The sequence below is a fragment of the Catharus ustulatus genome, chromosome 21 (assembly GCF_009819885.2).
Source record: "Catharus ustulatus isolate bCatUst1 chromosome 21, bCatUst1.pri.v2, whole genome shotgun sequence".
Taxonomy (NCBI): Eukaryota; Metazoa; Chordata; class Aves; order Passeriformes; family Turdidae; genus Catharus; species Catharus ustulatus.
The window spans coordinates 9,669,094-9,687,727 of record NC_046241.1 but is presented as its reverse complement, the minus strand read 5'-3'; the positions used below and the strand labels follow the sequence as shown (position 1 = coordinate 9,687,727).

Here is an 18,634-nt window from a genome sequence, read left to right as displayed (position 1 = left end):
GCCCCGCGCGGCGGCCCCGGAAGGCGGCGGGAGCGCTGAGGCGGCGGGGCCGGGCCGGGCCGGGCTGGGCTGGGCTGGGGGAGGCAGGAGCGGCAGGAACGGTGAGGCGGCGGCGGGGCCGGGCCGGGCCGGGCTGGGGGAGGCGGGAGCGCTGAGGCGGCGGCGGGGCCGGGGCTGGGAGTCATGAGGCGGCAGGGCCGGGCTGGAGGCGGCGGGAGCGCTGAGGTGATGGCGGAGTCGGGCCGGGCCGGGGAAGGCGCCGGGCGGGGTCTCGGCCGGGGCCAGGGTCGGGCAGTGGGAGCTGAGCCGGTTCGCTCGGGGCCCATCGGAATCACCGGCCCCGGCCCAGCGTGTCCCGCCCATGCCCGGCCCCGCGGCGGAGCGATCCCGGTAATCCCGGCCCATCTGGCGCTGTAATCGGCTGGATCTGGGGTTAACTCCGCGGAACCTGCAGCGTTCGGCAGGAAAAGCGGGAGCCGGGCTGTGTCTGAGGGCTCACGGCGAGGTCTGTGCCACACACACGGCCTGGGCTGGCTGGGAGACTCTGCACTGTCAAGCGTGAGCCCGAATCAACTGATTTGATTAAAATTTCTTCTTCCAGGACTTGGAAGAAGCTTATCTCTGAAAGACTGGAAAAGAATACAGGTCAGAACACTGTAGTTTGTTAATTACATTGATAGTTTTTCAGCTCAAATAAATTGTGGTTAAATAATGCAAATAATACTCAGTAGCTGGGAATCGGCCTGATGGAGCTGTCCAGTGAGGCTCTAAGGTTTTAAATTGAGTTTTAAATTGTGGCTTAAGAGTTAACCCAGGTGACTGACTGCTTTGAGAGCTGTTTGAGAGTAGGCTGTGTTCTCCTGGGATTAAAAACTGCCCTGAGGAAGTAAAGGAGCATCGTGTTACGTGTTTGATCAGAAATGCATCCTCTTGTTAATTTATTTTTAGAGCACAATGACTACTGCAGATGATAAACTGCTTGGTGAGAAGCTGCAGTATTATTACAGCAGCAGCGAGGGTGAGGATGAAGACAGTGAGAAGGAGGATAAAGAAGGGGAGAGCAACATTCCTGAAAGTGTGGGCGAGGTGGAGCTCAGCAGCGATGGCAGCGCTGTCAACACAGGTATCATCATACCAGTGCACTTCTTTGTAAATCCTTTGTTTGTTGGAAATTTTGTATGTTCTTCTAAAATTCATTTAAAAAAATGGAACTCTTGGGTTTATGCATGTTTGAGTCAGAGGATGATCAGTTCCTGGCTCTTGTTTAACCTTATTTTTAATACCTGTTCTTTTCTTAATGTTTGACTTCTCCTCTGAGAGAATTCAAATTCAGCGTTATATCTGAAGCAATCAGGCTTTGGATAGAAAGCTGAGGCAAGGCTGATTTGTACAATTTGGTTAATAATATATCATTATTTTGTTCTGATGAAAGCCATGCTAACGTTAGAGGAACTCTTGTGGGCTGGTGGTTCTATTTCAAGAGCACAGATACTAATCTTTGGGACAATTACAAGAGTAGCCTAGTTTAATAAAGTGTAGCCTTCTTATTAAAAAAAATAAAAACTCAAGGACATCCAAATGGCACATTACTCATTTCGGTGTTTTGCACAGTTACAAAAACATTTATGACAGGATCACTATTTTACTGAATTATGAATTATTCCTTGATTGTAAGTGGTAGGTACAATTGTAGTGTCTTTTTTACACGAAATGCCTCCACACTGGATTGCAGGTCCCAAGGGAGTCATTAATGACTGGCGGAGGTTTAAACAGCTGGAGACGGAGCAGCGGCAGGAGCAGCGCAGGGAGATGGAGAGGCTCATCAAGAAGCTGTCCATGACCTGCAGGTCTCACTTGGATGAGGAGGCTGACAAGCAGAAGCAGAAAGAGCTTCAGGAAAAAATCAATGGAAAGGTAGGATGGTGCAAAGGAATTCAAATGCCACTTAAGTGTTTAACAGTTTTGCTTGCCTGTGGTAACAAATAAGTGACATAGCTGCAATACCAAAGAGGTCCAAAAGCTTTTTCCAGATTTCTCATCTGTTGATCAAGTAAGTCATCTTCAGGGGATTCATGTAAAGAGTTGTACAGCAAAATTATGAATTCTGCCTCCCCTGCCTGAAACTAGGAGCCATTATTAATTAGTAAGGGGGTGTTGAGAATTCAACTCTGAACTCCAGAAATTGAAGACATTGGAGGTGGTGAATGGTTTTAATCAGCTGGACTGTGAACTAGCCCTGAGTTGTAGTCAGAGAAGTTACTAATTTGCAGATATGTTTGTGCCTTCAGATGATTAAACGTGACTGTGCTCTCCTGTATCTTGAGTGATGCTGATAAGCTTAATGAAGCAAGTGAACAGAGATAAAATCCTGTTAATTTCAGTTCCACAGGCACAGTGGTGCCCCAGAGTGTTAACTGAACAGCTAAATGAAAAGCTGGTAAGAAAGAAACTCATCTTAGGTCAGGCACAGTTTCCAAGCCAGTGCTCCCAGCTCGGTGAAAGCACATGGCCACCATTAACCTGGATTAAAGTGGGAGCACAGAGCAGCCACTTGTGTTATTAGTGCAGCTTGTGGAAACTGGAATACCCAGGGCTGAAATTGCTGCTCCCACTGGACATGGTTTCTAATTAGATGAGAATGGAGTGTAATACACAGGGTGCTTGAGCCTTCATGGCTTGCACTTTGCTGTTATTAAAGATGAGTGACCCACATTAATCCTCTTGGTTTACATTCTCATTATGTAAGTGACCCATATAGTGGTGCAGATGTTTTTCAGGAATCTCTGTGTGTGTTTTTCAGATGACTTTACAAGAATACAACATGATCCACAATGATGAGGATGATGAGGAATTCTTGCAGCGCTACAGGAAGCAGCGGATGGAGGAGATGAGGCAGCAGTTGTACAGTGGGCAGCAATTCAAGCAGGTGTTTGACATCACCAGTGGAGAAGCATTTCTGGACACCGTGGACAAAGAGCACAAGAGCACACTGATCATGATCCATATCTATGAAGATGATATCCCTGGCACTGAATCCTTGAACGGCTGCATGATCTGCCTGGCTGCTGAGTACCCAACAGTGAAATTCTGCAGAGTGAAGAGTTCACTCATTGGGGCCAGCACTCGCTTCACTAACAATGCCCTGCCAGCTCTGCTGGTCTACAAGGCAGGGGAGCTCATTGGCAATTTTGTGCGCATCACTGACCAGCTTGGAGAAGATTTTTTTGCTGTAGACCTGGAGGCTTTTCTGCAGGAATGTGGTTTGCTGCCAGAAAAAGACGTACTGCTCCTGACTTCTATACATAACCCATCTGCATGTTACAGTGAAGACAGTGATCTAGAAATAGACTGAGCCATTTATGCCAAGGGCCTGTAGGTGTAGTTGTGCTGTGGGATGTTCTTGTGCTAGGGATTGTTCTCTCTCCTCCATTGTGTGGGTATGTATTCCTCCCCTTCGTGCACTTTGACTGTTGCTCGTTAAAAATAACAACGAATTCCTAACATTTTCTTAAATTAATTCAGTATCTACAGCTAAAACGGTCTCATTTCTATGCAATTCAAATGTGTTTTACTGACCACTGAGTTCTGACACGATTCAGTCAGTTTAGGAAATTGTCTGTTGTCATGTCTCAGTGTCCTTGCACGTTTCAATTGACAACTCCCTAGGACAAGAACTGAGACTGCAAATAAAAGAGCTTTTAAAATTCAAGATTTACTAACCTGGTGCTGAACTGCTCCAGTTAAAAGTGTGAGGTCCCATGTTCCATTCCACAATTTGCACTCTCCTTCCTGGGAGAATCTTGTTCTAACATTTGGCTTTAAATTTTTGTTCCTTCCTCACTTACAAATAGAGACAACTCCTGGCTTCATCCTGAAAATTGCTTTTCAGCTGAAGAGAGTTCTTCTTCCCTTAACCTTCCCTGAGACATAAATGCAATTACAGCTCTTAATGCATTCTTGGGTTTTAAAAAACCCATCCTTGGAGTTCATAGTAGTCACTTGATCAGAAAATGAGCTCTGCCTCTTCAGAGAGACTGTCTGCTACAGAGAACCCCAACATGTGTGCTGAACAACAGCAAGGAGAATTTTGTTGGCAAAATGCAGAATTAGGACTTGAATAACCTCAGAATTTCATCTCTTGCTAAAATTACTAAATCAGTGCTAAAGTTCTTCTCTGTCTGCCTTCAGTAGGAGTAAGTAGACTATCATTACCTAAATATATGACCCAATGTAATGCCATGATTTAATGAATAAATTTAATTGCAATTTTTATGTAAAGCACTTTAGAACACCAGAAAGAATTGCAAATGTGTCTGTGGACCTTAATAGGATCTTAGTAAGAATGGATCCTGGGCTAGAAAAAGAGAATTTCTAACTGTATCTATTTAAACTGTGTTTTAAAAAGTAGTATGAGCAGAAAAATAAATAATCTCTAATTTAAAATGACTGAGTTGGCACAGATTGTAGCTGTTTTAAGGAAACTGGCAGAAATCCAAGTTTTCAAATGTGGTGAGAGATTTCATCTGAGAATTACAGAAAAAAAAAAACCCTATGTAAGTTGTATGAAATTAAATAATTGAGTGTGGATATCAACACATTTAAGGAAAATATCAAAGTAACTGTAACTCATATCCAGGATGAGATTCAATGAAGTCTGTTGTACAGACAGGGTGCATTTTAGCATCATCATAAAACCTGTCTTGGAGAGGGCATCAAGGCAGAGCTGTCTGGTTGAGTTACTTTGAAGTTTTCTTTTTATAAAGTGCTTTTCTTTTTTTTTTTTTTTGCCCCCTATGGCAACAAAACCGTAACAGGATCAAACCCTCCCCTGCTGCTCTGTGGCCTGGAGCAAGGTGACTCCTGGTGAGGAACCTCCTGTGCTCAGGTATGGGAGAGGTGGTTGGCAGTGCCAGTAGCAAAAAAGGAGAACAAAAAAGGTCTGAATCCAACTAATCATTGATCTGGAATAATCTATCAAGGACAAGGGAGTGAGGGGAGAGAAGCTGTGCCCTAACCCTGCTGCTTGTTCATGCACAGGCCACACAGCTGTCAGCAGGGAGAGGAGGCTGAGCTGGGAAAAAGCTGCTGCTGCTTTTTGCCCTTTCTTGAAGCTGCATTTTCAAAGAGTTCTATAAATAGGAGTTGAAAAAGCACTTGTCAGGTAGGTGTGTTGCTCTGGGAAATGTTTTGTTTTGGAAGGAGCAGTGCAGTGCAGGGAGGCAGCCAGGAGTGATGGGTGTTACAACCCTAGTGGTGGCATCACCTGGGTTTGCTCACAGTTAATGATGTTCCAACACAAACAGCAGAGTTTGGGCACGGAGTGTGAGTGCACAGGGAAGCACAGATGGTTGCTTGGCAAGGGCAGGAATGAAATCCCAGGATGAACTCAACATGAACATTTAACTGTGGTGCCAGGCAGCGCAGGACAAGATTTAGCAAAGAAAAGATTACACTGGTCTCCTATCTGCCTCTTTGTAAAATGTTCAAAATGTGCCTTTGCTGAAAATCCAAACAAGGTTTCCTGTGCAGTCTGGCCTGACTCCTGCAGCAGAGGGGCCTGCTGGGTGGGCTGGGAGACTCTGGAGACTCCCTCCAAGAGGGGATTGCTTTTCTTCCTCCTGCTCAGTGAATCATCCTGAGGCCACACAACCTCAGATGGATGTTTTCACTGTTGCTGCAGGAACCCAGGCAGCCCCATCCTCCTGTCCCTGTCCATCCCCACCGCAGGCAAACCACAGCTGGGCTCCTCAGAGGCCTGTTTAGAGATACAGAGGCTGTCCTACGAGCTGTGTTTACCAAGAGCTCAAATAGAGGGTACTTCTGACAGCACTCTCCTCTGCACCAGCCCCAGAGCACAGCAGGGAGCCCTTGCCATGGTTGGGTGATGCTGGATCCATGTGTGGATGCAAACACTGCCTTGGATGGGGCTGTACCTTGTGCTGGACAAACTGGTGACAGTGGGAGTGATTTCTGCAAACTGCCATGACTGGAAAACCAGCAGAGAAAACAGAAGAGCTCAGCAGTGCTGGGCTGGGGGAAACTCTGTGTGCAGAGCTGTGGGTGCCTGGCTCCTGGGGGAGATTTCAGTCGTGTGTTGGATGCTCTGCCTGGGCTTGGTACATGTTGGTCCTTCAAAGAAACTATTTCAAAGCTTTTCCTGCTAGCAGGAGGGAGATGCTGTCCTGGACTGGTTGGAAGAGGTGCCAGGTTTGCCAGTGGTGGCTCAGCTGAGCTGGTTCCCCGTGGAACATTCCCCTTTGGTGGCAGAGACACCCGGGCTGCTCTCGGTGTGCCCCAGGGGCTCTCGTGCAGTTATCAGCTGGTCCCAAAGCCGCGCTGGCAGCCGGCGATAGCCACGAGCAAACGCAGGATGTTTGTGGTTTAACTGAAACGAGCCGAGCTTGTGCCTCTTGCCAGATGGATGGGAAGGATGGGAAGGATGCTCGGGGCTGGAGCAGCTCCTCGTGGGAAGGGAGGTCACACACACAGCTGGAAGTGTGCTCGGTGGCTGGAGGCACGTGTGGGCGGGGAAGGACCGTGTCCTCCTCTTGCATTGCTGCTCAGCACTTCTCACGACACGGTGGGAGTGCCAGGACTGCTCAGGGCCAGCCCAGGGCAGCACAGAGCAGGTGAAACTGCTTGCTGAGCCTTGGGCGTCCTGTTGGCCTCTCTGCTTCCCCACATCCTGTAGGAAACTAAAATCCAGATGATATCCTGGTAATGCCATCCCATTTCTGAAGGGTTAAAGAGAGTGAATGAGAAGGCTCGTGCCTTGGGAGGCTCTGCTTGCTTTACCATATCCCTTTAAAATTCCTGTAACACCTCCCTGGGAATCCTGCTGGGATGGAGCAGAGGCTCAGGAGTGCTCCCCTCCTCCAGGACAGCACAGGAAGGAGCTGCAGCTGCATGCTGTCTTACAGACTATGACTATTACATGTCTACAAACACCCAGGCAAGCCAGATTAATGTGTGGATAGTTTTTTATGTGATAGAAATACACAGTGTTGGTCTAAGTGCTGTGTCACCATGGAATTACAGAATATCCTGAACTGGAAGGGACCCACAAACATCATCAAACTCCTGCCCCTGCCCAGGACAACCCCAACAATCCCACCCTGTACCTGAGAGCATTGTCCAAACACTGAACTGTAGCATTGGCAGCACAGGGCTGGGGGTGGCCAGAGGGGAGCAAGGTTCAAACTGCCTCAGGACACTCAGAGACCCCCATGGAAGCATCTAAGGGAGGGTGCTTGCTCCATTTATTGCTTCAGGTACAGTCAGCAATGGCCAGCACAGCACTGGTGAGCACAGCCAGGAATAGAGGAGGTTTTTAAAATTATTTATTAAAGTCCTTTTTCCTGGAGCTTAAGCAGAATCTGATGGGGATCAAGGCCAGGGACTGTGACCAAGGACAGTGGCTGCCACCTACCATGTGGCTGGGCTGGGCAAGGGCTGAGGTCTGTTTTGGAGGACAGAAGCAGGCTGTGTGTGCTGTGAGGGTGTGTTTGCTGAGCTGTTAGTGCAGAGAAAGGTGAAGATTTTGGGATGGAAGAGACTCCATCCCTTTGTGTGCACAGAGGTAGCAGTTTGCTCTGAGCAGCCAGGGTTGGCAGCCAGTGGCACATGCCAGGGTCCAAGCCAGCATGACACAGGAGGTCTGGGCATCTCATGCATCTCTCTGGTCTTCCCCAGGAGAGACAGTGCTTAGGTTCCTTCTTCCAGCTGTACATGTGTGCTGGGCTGTTGCAGGAGAATTGGATCAAAGCAGGCTTCTACTGCAAGTCAGCCACTACTGGGCAGCATAAACACGGTGTCCTCCCTGTCCCTCTGCATGCTGCCACCTCCTCTGCATCCCTCGGGCAGCTCACTGCTTCACCAGGTGCAGCAGGGCAGGAGGGAGTGCTCCCTGGGCTCTGGGCTCCTGTTCTGAGCAGGAAAGAGAGTCTCTACTGGAAACAGGTGTGAAGAAGAACTGGACTCCTGGTAAGAACTAAGTCAGTACTAACCAGTTACCTAAAATGAAATTTTTCTAGTCTTACACTTTTTATGAATTCCAGGAATAATTTTCAGGTGTAACGTGGATATGACCCCTCTGGAAGAGGGGCTGCTGGTGGCCTGGTGCTGGGAGGCAGCAGGGATGGAAGGTGACAAAGCACTGGGAAGTCCAGAGTGTCTGCTGGGAAACTCCAAAGCTGTTTTGTGCAAGGTATTCACTATCAAGAGAACTGAGTCTGCTGAGGACAGAGCTGGCAGCCACACTCCCGAGGCACTTGAGTTTTTCAGAGAGCAGGGAGCAGCCTCTCCTTGAGGGCTGCCATGGAGGACACCAGGGTGGGACCATCTCCTGTCCTGATTCTGTTCGGCACAGGGGTGGCAGGTTCCTCTATCCATTCACTGTAGGAAGGAACAGAATACTCAGCACCAGGCTGGGAGCTCAGCTCAGCCTGCACCAGGGCAAGGACAGGCCCTACCTGGGCAGGTGATCCCTGCTAGAGCTCTGTAGATGATCCAGCAGCCCGAGGGCTGCCGTGCTCCGCAGCGTCTGGCACGTGGAACGCCACGTACGGGCACTTCTTCACGTTGAGGCACACCAGCTTCTCCAGGGATGCTGTCTTAACGATCTCAAAGCCAGTTGCTCCGCCAAATGTACTGGGTTTCCAGTACTCTGGGGAGCAGATGGGATTGCCAAAAAGCCCCTTCAGGGAAAATGGAGCTCCGATCTCCACCATGCTTTCCCCAAAAATGCCATTGGGTTGGGGTTTCTCGAGCAGCAAGCCTGGATAAAACTCCAGAGCATCAATGTCTCCATACAGTTCTTCCAGCTCTGCTGCCTTCTCTTCCTCTCCTGCACCAAGTGAACATCAGAGTGCTTTAGCAAGAGAATCACACCTAGCAAGGACTGGCCTTGCAGTGGGTTAAGGGAGAGTGACTCCCACACAGACAGTGGCAAGCCTGATTTCCAGGCCAGGACTGTCCTCTGGACTCCCAAGAGGAAGGACCCCTGCATCCCTGCATCAGCCCAGTCTGCCCCACTGCAGGGCCATGAGCAGGCAGGGCTGGGATGGGCAGGAGCAGCTGCTCTGCTGGGCAAGCCCAGTGGCAGAGGGGCAGCTCATGGCCTCATACTCACCCACGGGCACAGAGCCCTGCCCCAGCAAAGCCCCAGGAGCAGCACTTGCAGCCCTACCTGTCAGCTCCTGGAAGGACTTGTAGGGCTTCATGCCAAACCTTTTCCGATACTCATTGAAGGGCTGTAGCCTCAGCTGCCGGGACTCCTTGATGACCCCAATGGCCACGTGCAGGACATTGGCATTGATGGTCTGTCCCCCGCCAATCTGGAGGGGAGAGAACAAGGAGGAGCACACATCAGGCACAAGGCAGCACCAGCACTGGCTCCAGAAGGGCACCATGCTAAAGCATCCATGTCCTGGGCTTGTGTAGTGGACAGCAGCACATCACTGCAGCAGAAGGAGGAAGGGGAGCCAGTGGGTAGTGCAAAAACCAGCTGTAGAACACCTTGATCAGGTCAGCACTGTTCCCAGGGCAGGGCACAGGGCAGGAGAAGTCCTGGATGGACAGTGACCCAGTGACCTGGGAGGACAAGAGAGATTTCAGGTTCACTGGGAGAACCCAAATGCCTGAAGGGCCTTAGGCTCAGCCTCAGCTGGGCTGCTTGGCACAAGTTAAGAGGGTCAGGAATGGAGCTGCAATCGCTTGGAAGAAAACATCCATGTGATGGCAGCAAAGAACAGTGCCAGACGCTGCTCCACAGCCGGCCTGGGGAGATCCCAGCTTCCACAGGCTCCTGGCATCCCCAGAACGTTACTACAGAGCACCAAGGGCAAGCAACTGGGGCTGCCAGGGCCAGCCTTGCCACGGTGCTGGTGGGGAGGACTCCTGATGTCCCCATCAGCTGCCACCCTGGGCAGACTCGGTGTGACCCCACTGCATGAGTGTCCCTCCTGGGGAGGGCAGAGCAGCACCTTACCCTTCCTGCAATCTGCTTGGAAAAGGACTCCACCAGTGCTTCCACGCCGTAGTCCGTGAGCATGGAGGTGTTGTAGAGGAACTGCTTGTAGCTGTACTCTTGTCCCTGGATGATGAAGGAGTCGGGCATCAGCCCGTGCCAGTGATAGAGCTGGTTGAACTCCACCGCGATGCGATTCCGGTACTGGAACTGTGACCCAAACAACAGCTCGGGGTCGAACTTGAGGCTCAGGTAGTACCCACTGAGGTGCTGGACATAGTCTTCAACAACAATCTTAATGGTCTCCCCTGGTCAGGAGAAAAGAAGCAGCTGGCAGCAGCAGGAGCCAGCTCTGTACCTGACATGTTACCCACATCTACCACAGCAGCCATCCACCTCCTCCTGACCCTTTTTGATGGACCAAAGCCAATTTTTTTGCTACATGAACCAAAACAAACGATTCCTAGAAGGATGCTAGAGGAATGGTCTCAAAGGCAGTTTGGCCTTACCCTCATAAAGAGGTTGGCCAGCATGTGAATCCCGGGGGGGTGGAACAGGGCAGTGCCAGTTGCTCACCAATGAGGATGAGCCGTGCTGTCTGGAAGAGCTGCTCGTCGCTCCAGGTGGGATGGTCCCGCTTGAGCAGGTCACACACACGGTTGTGCTCGCGCAGCCAGAGCGTGGCATAGACACAGAGCCCTGGCAAGAGCCCAAACACCTCCTGCCCCACCGCCAGCTGCTGCTCCTTGGGCACGCCCGACGGGTACACCATGTGAACCGGGGCCTCGGTGACCATGGGCGGGTACACCTCTCCATCCACCACCTGGGCACAGCAGTGAGAGGGCAGAAAGGGCAAAGGGGACAAAAACATCCAGGTAAAATCCTGCCCAGCCAGGAGCTGCCTCCCTAAGGGCACCACCTCTGCTCTCCTGCAAGAGGTGAGTGGAATGGAAACACCTCCCTCATACAGCCCTCATACAGCTGCTGTCAGAGCAGCTGCACCCCAGGGATTGTCCCCCAGCCAGCAGCCACGCAGGGTATCAGGGCTGGGGTCTCCCAAGAACTTCCAGAGAAACATGGGCTTCAAACAACCCTGGCTCACAGGGCTGGGATGTGTTTCCTTTGTGCTGGGTGGTACCTGGAATTTCAGCTTCCCGTCTCGGAAGAGTCGCAGCTGGTGCTGGCGCTGCAGGTTGTCCCCGTACAGATGTCCCAGGTCTACCTGTGGAGAGAGCAGGGCATGGAGGCTGCTCTGAGAGGCACATGGAGCCCAGCACCCCCTCACTCCCACTGCCTCCATGCCCTCACCCCGTGCCCCAGAGCCTTGGTGAAGCCACGTCCCATCTTCCCAGATGTCTTGAAGAACTGGTGGGTGAAGTGCTGGGCGAAGAAGGCAAACATCATGTTGGTACCTCGGGGATCAGCTTCAAACTTCTGCCGCAGCAGAAACCTCTCCGCCAGGAGCTCGGGGTCAGGGAGCTGCAGCTTCCCTGCAAAGGATGGAGGTTGAGGGCAGATGCCCAGTGCCAACCCACCTGGGGATTGGTGCTGTCTGCAGGGCTGCTGGTGGTGTCTGCTGCAGCATCAGGCAGACTCATCTGTCACTGCAGCCCTGTCACACAGGCCATGACATGCCCCAGCAGCTCAGCCTGAGCTGTCCCAGCAGCAATCCAGATGCCATCAAGTTCCTCCTGCTGCAGAGCCAGCCTGGGCATGACAGTGGTAGCACGTGGCACTGCCAGTGGTGCTTGCAGATGTGCCCATGGCAGCAAAAGTTTGGCGGTGGCTGGGTGGGAAACACTCAGGGTGCAGGTTCCCGCACATACCTTTGGTGCCCATGGGCGTGGGGCAGTCGTCCGGCACGGGCGGGAGCACACGGGTGTAATAGCTGACGTTGGCATAGGCCTCCCAGCTGATATAACCATAGTCAGAGTTGAAAGTGGGGGGGCTGGGGATGAGATTGGCACGAACTGAAAGGAGAAAGGGGGATCACTGCTGTGGGGCTTGAGACAGCAACCCACAGGCTCTGCCCCTGGTCCCTGCCTGCCTGTTCTGTGCTGCCAGATACCCCTCTTGACACCCTAAAAACCAGACAGGTACCAGCAGCTGAGGCATGCGGGTGTTCTGGGCTTTGCTCCGAGCCTTTTAAAGGCTGCAATTCCCTGCAGAAAAGGAGGGCTTGTGCTAATGTGCTAAGTGGATTCTTGGATGATAAATGAGATGACAAACGCATAGAAATGGTGAAGCCAACAGCCGGAGCCTTGTGAGTGTGTCCCTACGGCTCCAAGAGCTGGAACCTAAATATTTATGCAAAGTGATGAATATGGGGACATGAGTAACAAGGGCCATATATCCACGGGCTGCTTTCTGTGCAGCTGTGAAAGAGCTCCTTGGCCTGGGGACTGCAGCATGCCAAGAACTGCTTATGTTTTCCAGCCATCTGGCAGCTTGGCACAGTGCTGGAGACCCCCTACACCCCTCTGCAACCAGGCTGGGCAGCCCCCCTGGGTACAGTGACAGTGTGACAGGGTGATGGAAGGACAGGGTGACAACCTTCTGGGTCGCCTGGTGAGGTGACTCGAGCCTGATGCCCACCCTGCTCACAGGAGCTGCTCAGCATCACTGCAGCCCTGCTGTCCCCACGCACACATCTGTCCAGGCCAGGGGGTCCTTGAGTCCTGCTGAGCCCCCAGACCCTGTCCAACCCCTCACCTGTCAGCACGAGCCTCATGAGCGTGTCCCTGATGAAAGTGCTGTTGATAATGTCCCAAAACCACTTGAAGTGGGTCAGGATGAAGTGGTAGAAGGCAGGGCTGGGCTTCAGCAGGTTGTGGAGACGTGTCCAAAACTCAGCTGGGAGAAACAGACCAGTCATTCACCCTCTTGAGGAGCCAGCCCACCCACATCTGCTGTCAGTGAGTGCTGTGGGCAGTGCTGCCCTGGCACCCAGGGGTGCCAGATCCCAGGGAGAGGCACTTACGGGAGGTGCAGTTGACCCCGTAGTACCCAGTCCGTGTGCAGTCACACTCGTATCCTCTCAGACCGACCCTCACACACACCCCTTGGTTCTGGCAGGGGAAATAGCAACAGGGATTCACTGCAGGGGGGTAGAGAGAGAGAGAGAGAGAAACATCATCATCCAGCCACCACATCACTGCATCTGGTGGCTCCCTGCTCCTCAAAGGGGGACACTGCCCCAGACACAGCCCAGCCGGGCCCAGCTCAGGAGAGGAGGTGCTGTGCTGCAGGAGCCCAGCACTGTCATGTTATGGTGGTCTCCTCCATGCATGGGGCACAGCTTCATGCCTGAGGGGCTGCTGTGCCCCCGGAGCCCCAGCACATAAAGCCACGTTCTATTAAACAGCAACTGTGTTAATAATAACAGCCATTGTCAGGGCAGTTTGCTTTGGCAGGGGCCCCTCTGCCCCCGCCGCCCTGAGCGGATGGAAAGGGCCTCTCTGAGCTCAGTCACCGCTCCCGCCCAGCCCCTTCCTCCACCACCTTCGTGCCCAGCCTGCAGGGACGAGATAAGAGCCCCTCCAGCCCTTCCCAGGGCGGTGGAATCGCGTGGGGCAGGGAGACCCCCGGCACAGAGAGGCTCCCATGCTGAGGCAGCACCATCCACACCAAGCCTCTCTGGTCTGTCCCAGAGCAGGAGGATCCTTCTAACTCCACCATCCGCAGCCCCTCCATGAGCAGCAAACCTCAGGATAAACAGAAGCACAGCCCAGGGTGGCCAGAGACTCCTCTGCCTTCCGTCAGCCCAAGGAATGCTCTGGAAATCTGGATGTTCTCTGTCACAGCTGCCTCCTGAACTCACAGGCATCCTCAACTCAGCAAGCCAGGCCTGTCCCCACAGACCCTGGACAGAGCCTTTGTGCCAGGAGGATGGAACTGCCTAAAGCCCAGATCTCCTGGAGCACACCTGCCTTGGTCAGAGCACACTGGAGGTCACCAGCCCCACCAGGACACACAGCACTCGTGGACAAAGGTGCCGCCAACACAACACCCAGCTCTGGAGCTGCTGGCTGCAGGATGAGAGACAGGCAAGGCACCCTGAGTGCTGAAGAGACCAACAGCCACTGCCCAGTGTCACAGCTGATGGAGGAAGCTCTCCTGAGTCCATCAGCTGCTCCATGTGCTTCGTGAGCTCACCAGATCCCTGCCAGACCTGCTTTATGTTCTTCTGGAATTTGGGAACAGGTTCCATTGCTGGAGTGGTGGGATGGGCATGCAGAACAGAAACCACATTTTTACATAGGAAATTGCAGCTAAAAATTAACATTTTTGAGAAATAAACCTAATTTTGTGAAATTGCTCCCAACAGCCACACGCTCGGGGCAGGGCAGGGGCTCCCTGGGAGCCTGGGGCTCAGCCAGCAGCTCTGCCGGGCTGTGCTCAGCCCTGTGGTCCCAAATCCCTCACAGCACAGGGCCCGACTTGCAAAGACGCGTTCAGCTCCCAGCACTTCCATCAGGCTCCCTTTCATCTCCAATCTTTTCATGTCTCCAGACGGGAGGCAGCAGGCAGGATCTTATTTATCTCAGACAAATTAAGGTCAGACCACCCGTTCAGATTTTTGCAAGATGGGAATTTTTGGAAAGGGGGAGGTGTTGCAGCACAGCTGGAGCATCCTCTGGGCTATTCCCACGCTGGTAGCCCCACACTTGGCTCTGCTGCAGGCACAGCAAAAGCCCCAAAGAGCAGCTCTGTGCCGTGCCCGGTACAACCCGGGGGAAGCCGGGCTTTTGTGGGTGCCACAGCCACAGGGCTGGGAGGATGCTCTGTGCCACAGGCTCCGGCACAGCAGGTCGTGTCCTGCCCTTCTCTCCAGCTGAGATGGGAAGTCAGGAGAAGTTCACTCTGCCGGGGCCCTCCCCAGTGCGGGACTCGATGGCGCGTGGTGCCGAGCCCTCCTCCGAGGCGGCTTTGGCAGCGTGCCGGGGGGCTTGGCCTCCTCCCACGGTTCACCACGGTGTCAGTGCAGCGGGATCCCAAAGGTGGGGTGGGAGCAGCATGTTCCAGCCAAAAGGGTGGGAAGAGGATGGAGCGTGTCCTGGCCCGCGACAACAACCACCTCACATCCTCACGGAGCCTCCCTCTGCAGCAGCTCCGTGCCTCTCCACACCCCGGCCAGGAATCCTGCGCTGGCCTTGCCAGGACAGCTCCAGGTATGAGAAAAGCCTCTGCCAGCGTGTGGCCCCTCCGTGCCAGCAGGGCTGGTGCACACGCTCCATCACCGCTGAAAAATGCCAGATTTCGGCGACAACATCCGTTCTGCAAACCGCAGCCAAAGCAACCTGGGGTGAATCATGGCCAGGATGGAGCCAGGCTCGCTCCATGGAACATGGCCCCACTGCTGCGGGCTTTGAAGACGATGGAACGCTTACGCACTTGTTTTTCTGATCCAGGAAGGTTTTCTCAGGCCCATGAACTATTCACAGCACACACACCACAGCCAGATTGTCATCTGCAACCACTTCTGGCAGCACCATGAGCAGGAGCAGCTTGCCAGGGCCACAGCTGTGTTCCACGTGGGCTCAGTGATCCTCCCCCTGCACCTGAGCCAGGCTGCCTGCCCGGGATGGGCTGGGGGGGTGACAGCCCCAGGGCTCTCGTGTAGTAGCTGGCTTCACTCCACAGCCTGGGCTGACTCTCTGTGAGCCCCACTGCAGAGGGGATGTGCTGGGAGGAAGCACAGACCATGGGCAGTGTAAACAGACATGAATGCAAAGCAGGGCCTGTGCCTGATGGGTGCCGTGGCTGAGGCTCGGGCACACGGTGATGTTGGGGTGCTGCCACTGCTCCTCTTTGGCAGCCCGAGTTGTGCAATGGCTGCTGAGAGGGTGGTCAGGTTTACTTTGCAAGAACACTTGAATAAAACTACACCCCTGAAGGCAAGTTAGCAGCCAAGGGCAATATCTGCAGGGAAAACTGAGAAACACCTTGGGACCAGCCTGGCTCCGCTCACAGCCAGAGGAAAAGTCTTCAGAGAACAAACACCACGGCTCAGAGCCAAGGGGCAGCCAGTGAGGAGTCAAGTGGAGTGCTATGAGCAGCAAATATCAAGTGAGCAGGAGATCCTAGTCTCAGCCCAACATCCTGTTGTTTGGTCTTTGAGAGCAGATCCGAGGACTAGATTAGGGCTGTGGTCCTCCTGGTGCAGCGCTGGGGAGGAGCAGAGCCCAGACTCTCTGCTGGCAGCACCTCGGGGCACAGCACAGTTTCCCTAATTTCTCAATCAGATATCTCCCTCTCTAATTAAGGCTTGGAAAAAAGCCGTTCTTTCATGTATATCATGTATCCCAGGTATTTTTTTTTCCCGCACATAATGAATTTTGCTTTGATCTTCCTGTGCAGCAGTCAGCTCCAGGGCTGCACCATTCCAGTGTCGCATCTGTCTCAGCTGCTTCAGGCATGTGGGTCCCCAGCATATCCCCAGGTTCTGTCTGTGCTCAGCAGGACATACAGATGCTGGCCCCAGCTGGCCCCAGCTCCCAGAGGAACTTCTCAACATGTAAAAAGAGACAGCCAAACCAGAGAAGGAGCAGCACAGAGGCTGTCCCTTGTCTGTCCCCACTACCTGTGCGTCCAGCCCAGCCAGTGGCAGGCAGGTCTGTCCCCTGGGGGCCCTCCTTTCAGCAGATGTGGCTGATATGCCACATGTTCAGCACGTTTTGGGGACTCCTGGGTGTGGACACCTCACTTCCCACAGTGGAAGGTTGACCTGGGCAGGCTGGAGATGGGGTCCCCATTGGCACCATTTGAACACAGATGGTTAGAGACCCTTGAGAGATGCAGCCCATGTGCCTGGGCTCATTTTGCTGAGAATGTTATGTTACTTTAGAGAGGAATTGTAAAATCTGATGAGGGCCTCAAGTCCATGCTGGTTTTCTTCAGGGAATAAGGTCATTTCACAGAAAAGGGACTGGAAATAATGCCCTGGGTAAGGAGCTGGAGGAATCTGCCCTGTAGGGGCTGGGGATGGAACTGATGGGGTTTGAGAAAGGGTTTTATTAACCACATGCTCTATGGGTGCCTGCCATAATCAGCATTATTCCTCCACATCTGATGTGCCTGAGGTTGGGCAGCACGTGGTGAACTCCTACAGCACAAGGGCATGGGAATTAAACGATGCCTGAGGCCACCAGAGCCATCCTTGCTGCTGCCAGCCCTCCACCCTCACTCCCAACCGCAGTGTCACCGGGCTTGTGTTTGGGGACAGCAGCAAGGGCCCTGGCTGCCAGCACGCACGGGAATTGTCGCCCTTTCCTTGGAGAAGCCCCGTCCCGGACGGGCGGCTGTCGGGAGCAGCCGGGCACTGCAGCCGGGCATTGCAGCCGGGCACTGCAGCCGGGCACTGCAGCTGGGCACTGCAGCCGGGCATTGCAGCCGGGCACTGCAGCCGGGCACTGCAGCCGGGCACTGCCCCTCACCCCGTGCTGGGGCCGGCCCGGGGTGGCCGCGGTCCTGGCGGGGCTCCAGCCCTGTCGTGCGTGCCCAGCCGCCTCGGGCTAGCGATGTCTGCCCCGGGCCCTGCGTGTGGTCCCTGCTGCGGGAGGCGGAGAGGAAGTTTGTTCTACCCGGGCGCTTTTGCTCCCAGCCAGGCGTGACGGGCCAAAACCTGCGGCTGCGGGCACCCTCACTCGGGCGGTGGTCGGGGGGCTCCTGCCAGCCGCCCCTGCCCACCGTGCCTGCCCTCCGCCCCGTACACGGACACGGACAGGGACACGGACACGGACACGGACACGGAGGGCACCGGCGGGCGAGGACCAGCCGGGGGTGACGAGTGCGATCCCTCCTCGGACCCGCCGGACCGCGGCCCGGTGCCGCAGCGCCCGCCCCGCAGCGCTCCCTGCTTCCCCGGGACTCCCGGTACCGGAACCTGCGGGACCGGGTCCCCTCTCACCCCACGGTGCCGAATGCCCCGTTCGGGATGTCGCCGCTCCACCGGTACCGACTCCCCCGCGTCTCCCTCCCTCCCGGTGCGGTCCCGCCCCGCGTACCGGAGCCGGTGCCGGCGGCGCTCCCGGCGGCGCAGAACAGCACGGCGTGGGCGAGCAGCAGCCGGAGCCCCGCGGCCGGCGGGGCCCGGGCACGGCACCCACCGCCCATGGCGAGAGGCAGCTCCGTCCCGTCCCGTCCCGTCCCGTCCCGTCCCGCCGTCGCACCCGGCGCGGCCCCGCCGCTCCCGCCCCCGCCGCACCGCCTCCCGCCCCCGACGGGACGGGACGGGGCCGCCCCCGACAGCCCGGCCCGCCGGGGGACTGCCCTGGCCGCGCTCCCGTCCCCTGGTCCCCTCGGCCACCCCTGCGTCCCCAGCCGTGCCCCGGGAACTCCCGGGAACCCCGAGTTTCCTCTTTTCCCTCGCAGTTCCCACCTACCCGAACATCTCCATACCCAGCTTCTGGTCCCCACATCCCGCTGCATCCCCACGCCCACGGCCTTGATGCCACCTCCCCCTATATCGCTATTCCCCACCCCGACTCCAGGTGCCCCAGGACTCCGTGCCCACCCCCTAAACTCCCTGTCCTGTCTCCACTCTTCCCACTGGCCGCAAGAGGCTGCCCAAGCAGTGCTGCCCGGTTGTGCCAGGGCCAGGCTGCCCACAGCCACCAGCGGCCAGAAAAGCTGAGTTTATCGATGAAACCATCGCTGGGTGTTTCC

At 54.6% G+C, this 18,634-nt stretch overlaps 2 protein-coding genes across 4 annotated transcripts; one reads left to right on the top strand and one right to left on the bottom strand.

Moving 5' to 3' along the window:
• The first annotated feature begins 69 nt into the window (after positions 1-69).
• PDCL (phosducin like) lies at positions 70-4,278 on the top strand. 2 transcript variants are annotated; one of them, XM_033077853.1, is made up of 5 exons: positions 70-101; positions 602-645; positions 949-1,123; positions 1,733-1,914; positions 2,801-4,278. In XM_033077853.1, the coding sequence occupies exons 3-5, from the start codon at positions 955-957 to the stop codon at positions 3,350-3,352; spliced, it is 903 nt and encodes a 300-aa protein (XP_032933744.1). In that variant the 5' UTR covers positions 70-101; positions 602-645; positions 949-954; the 3' UTR covers positions 3,353-4,278. The 2 variants fall into 2 exon arrangements, with proteins under 2 accessions (XP_032933744.1, XP_032933746.1); XM_033077855.1 differs by lacking the exon at positions 70-101 and adding an exon at positions 204-225.
• A 2,828-nt stretch (positions 4,279-7,106) lies between these two features.
• PTGS1 (prostaglandin-endoperoxide synthase 1) lies at positions 7,107-18,417 on the bottom strand. Of its 2 annotated transcripts, none has more exons than XM_033077520.1 (11): positions 18,352-18,417; positions 12,948-13,064; positions 12,680-12,820; positions 11,794-11,937; positions 11,276-11,457; positions 11,106-11,189; positions 10,544-10,790; positions 9,989-10,275; positions 9,188-9,335; positions 8,472-8,845; positions 7,107-8,394 (listed from the first exon to the last, which is right to left on the bottom strand). In XM_033077520.1, the coding sequence occupies exons 1-10, from the start codon at positions 18,395-18,397 to the stop codon at positions 8,490-8,492; spliced, it is 1,752 nt and encodes a 583-aa protein (XP_032933411.1). In that variant the 5' UTR covers positions 18,398-18,417; the 3' UTR covers positions 7,107-8,394; positions 8,472-8,489. The 2 variants fall into 2 exon arrangements, with proteins under 2 accessions (XP_032933411.1, XP_032933410.1); XM_033077519.1 differs by lacking the exon at positions 18,352-18,417 and adding an exon at positions 17,974-18,082.
• Positions 18,418-18,634: the final 217 nt, after the last annotated feature.

Coding starts and splice junctions, on each gene's coding strand:
- PDCL (XM_033077853.1), top strand. CDS start 955: ATGACTACTGCAGATGATAAACTGCTTGGTGAGAAGCTGCAGTATTAT. Junction 1,124..1,732: donor TGGCAGCGCTGTCAACACAG/GTATCATCATAC, acceptor ACTGGATTGCAG/GTCCCAAGGGAGTCATTAAT. Junction 1,915..2,800: donor AGGAAAAAATCAATGGAAAG/GTAGGATGGTGC, acceptor TGTGTTTTTCAG/ATGACTTTACAAGAATACAA.
- PTGS1 (XM_033077519.1), bottom strand. CDS start 18,082: ATGGGCGGTGGGTGCCGTGCCCGGGCCCCGCCGGCCGCGGGGCTCCGG. Junction 11,938..12,679: donor CATGAGGCTCGTGCTGACAG/GTGAGGGGTTGG, acceptor TTCTCCTTTCAG/TTCGTGCCAATCTCATCCCC. Junction 10,791..11,105: donor ACGGGAAGCTGAAATTCCAG/GTACCACCCAGC, acceptor TGCTGTGCCCAG/GTGGTGGATGGAGAGGTGTA.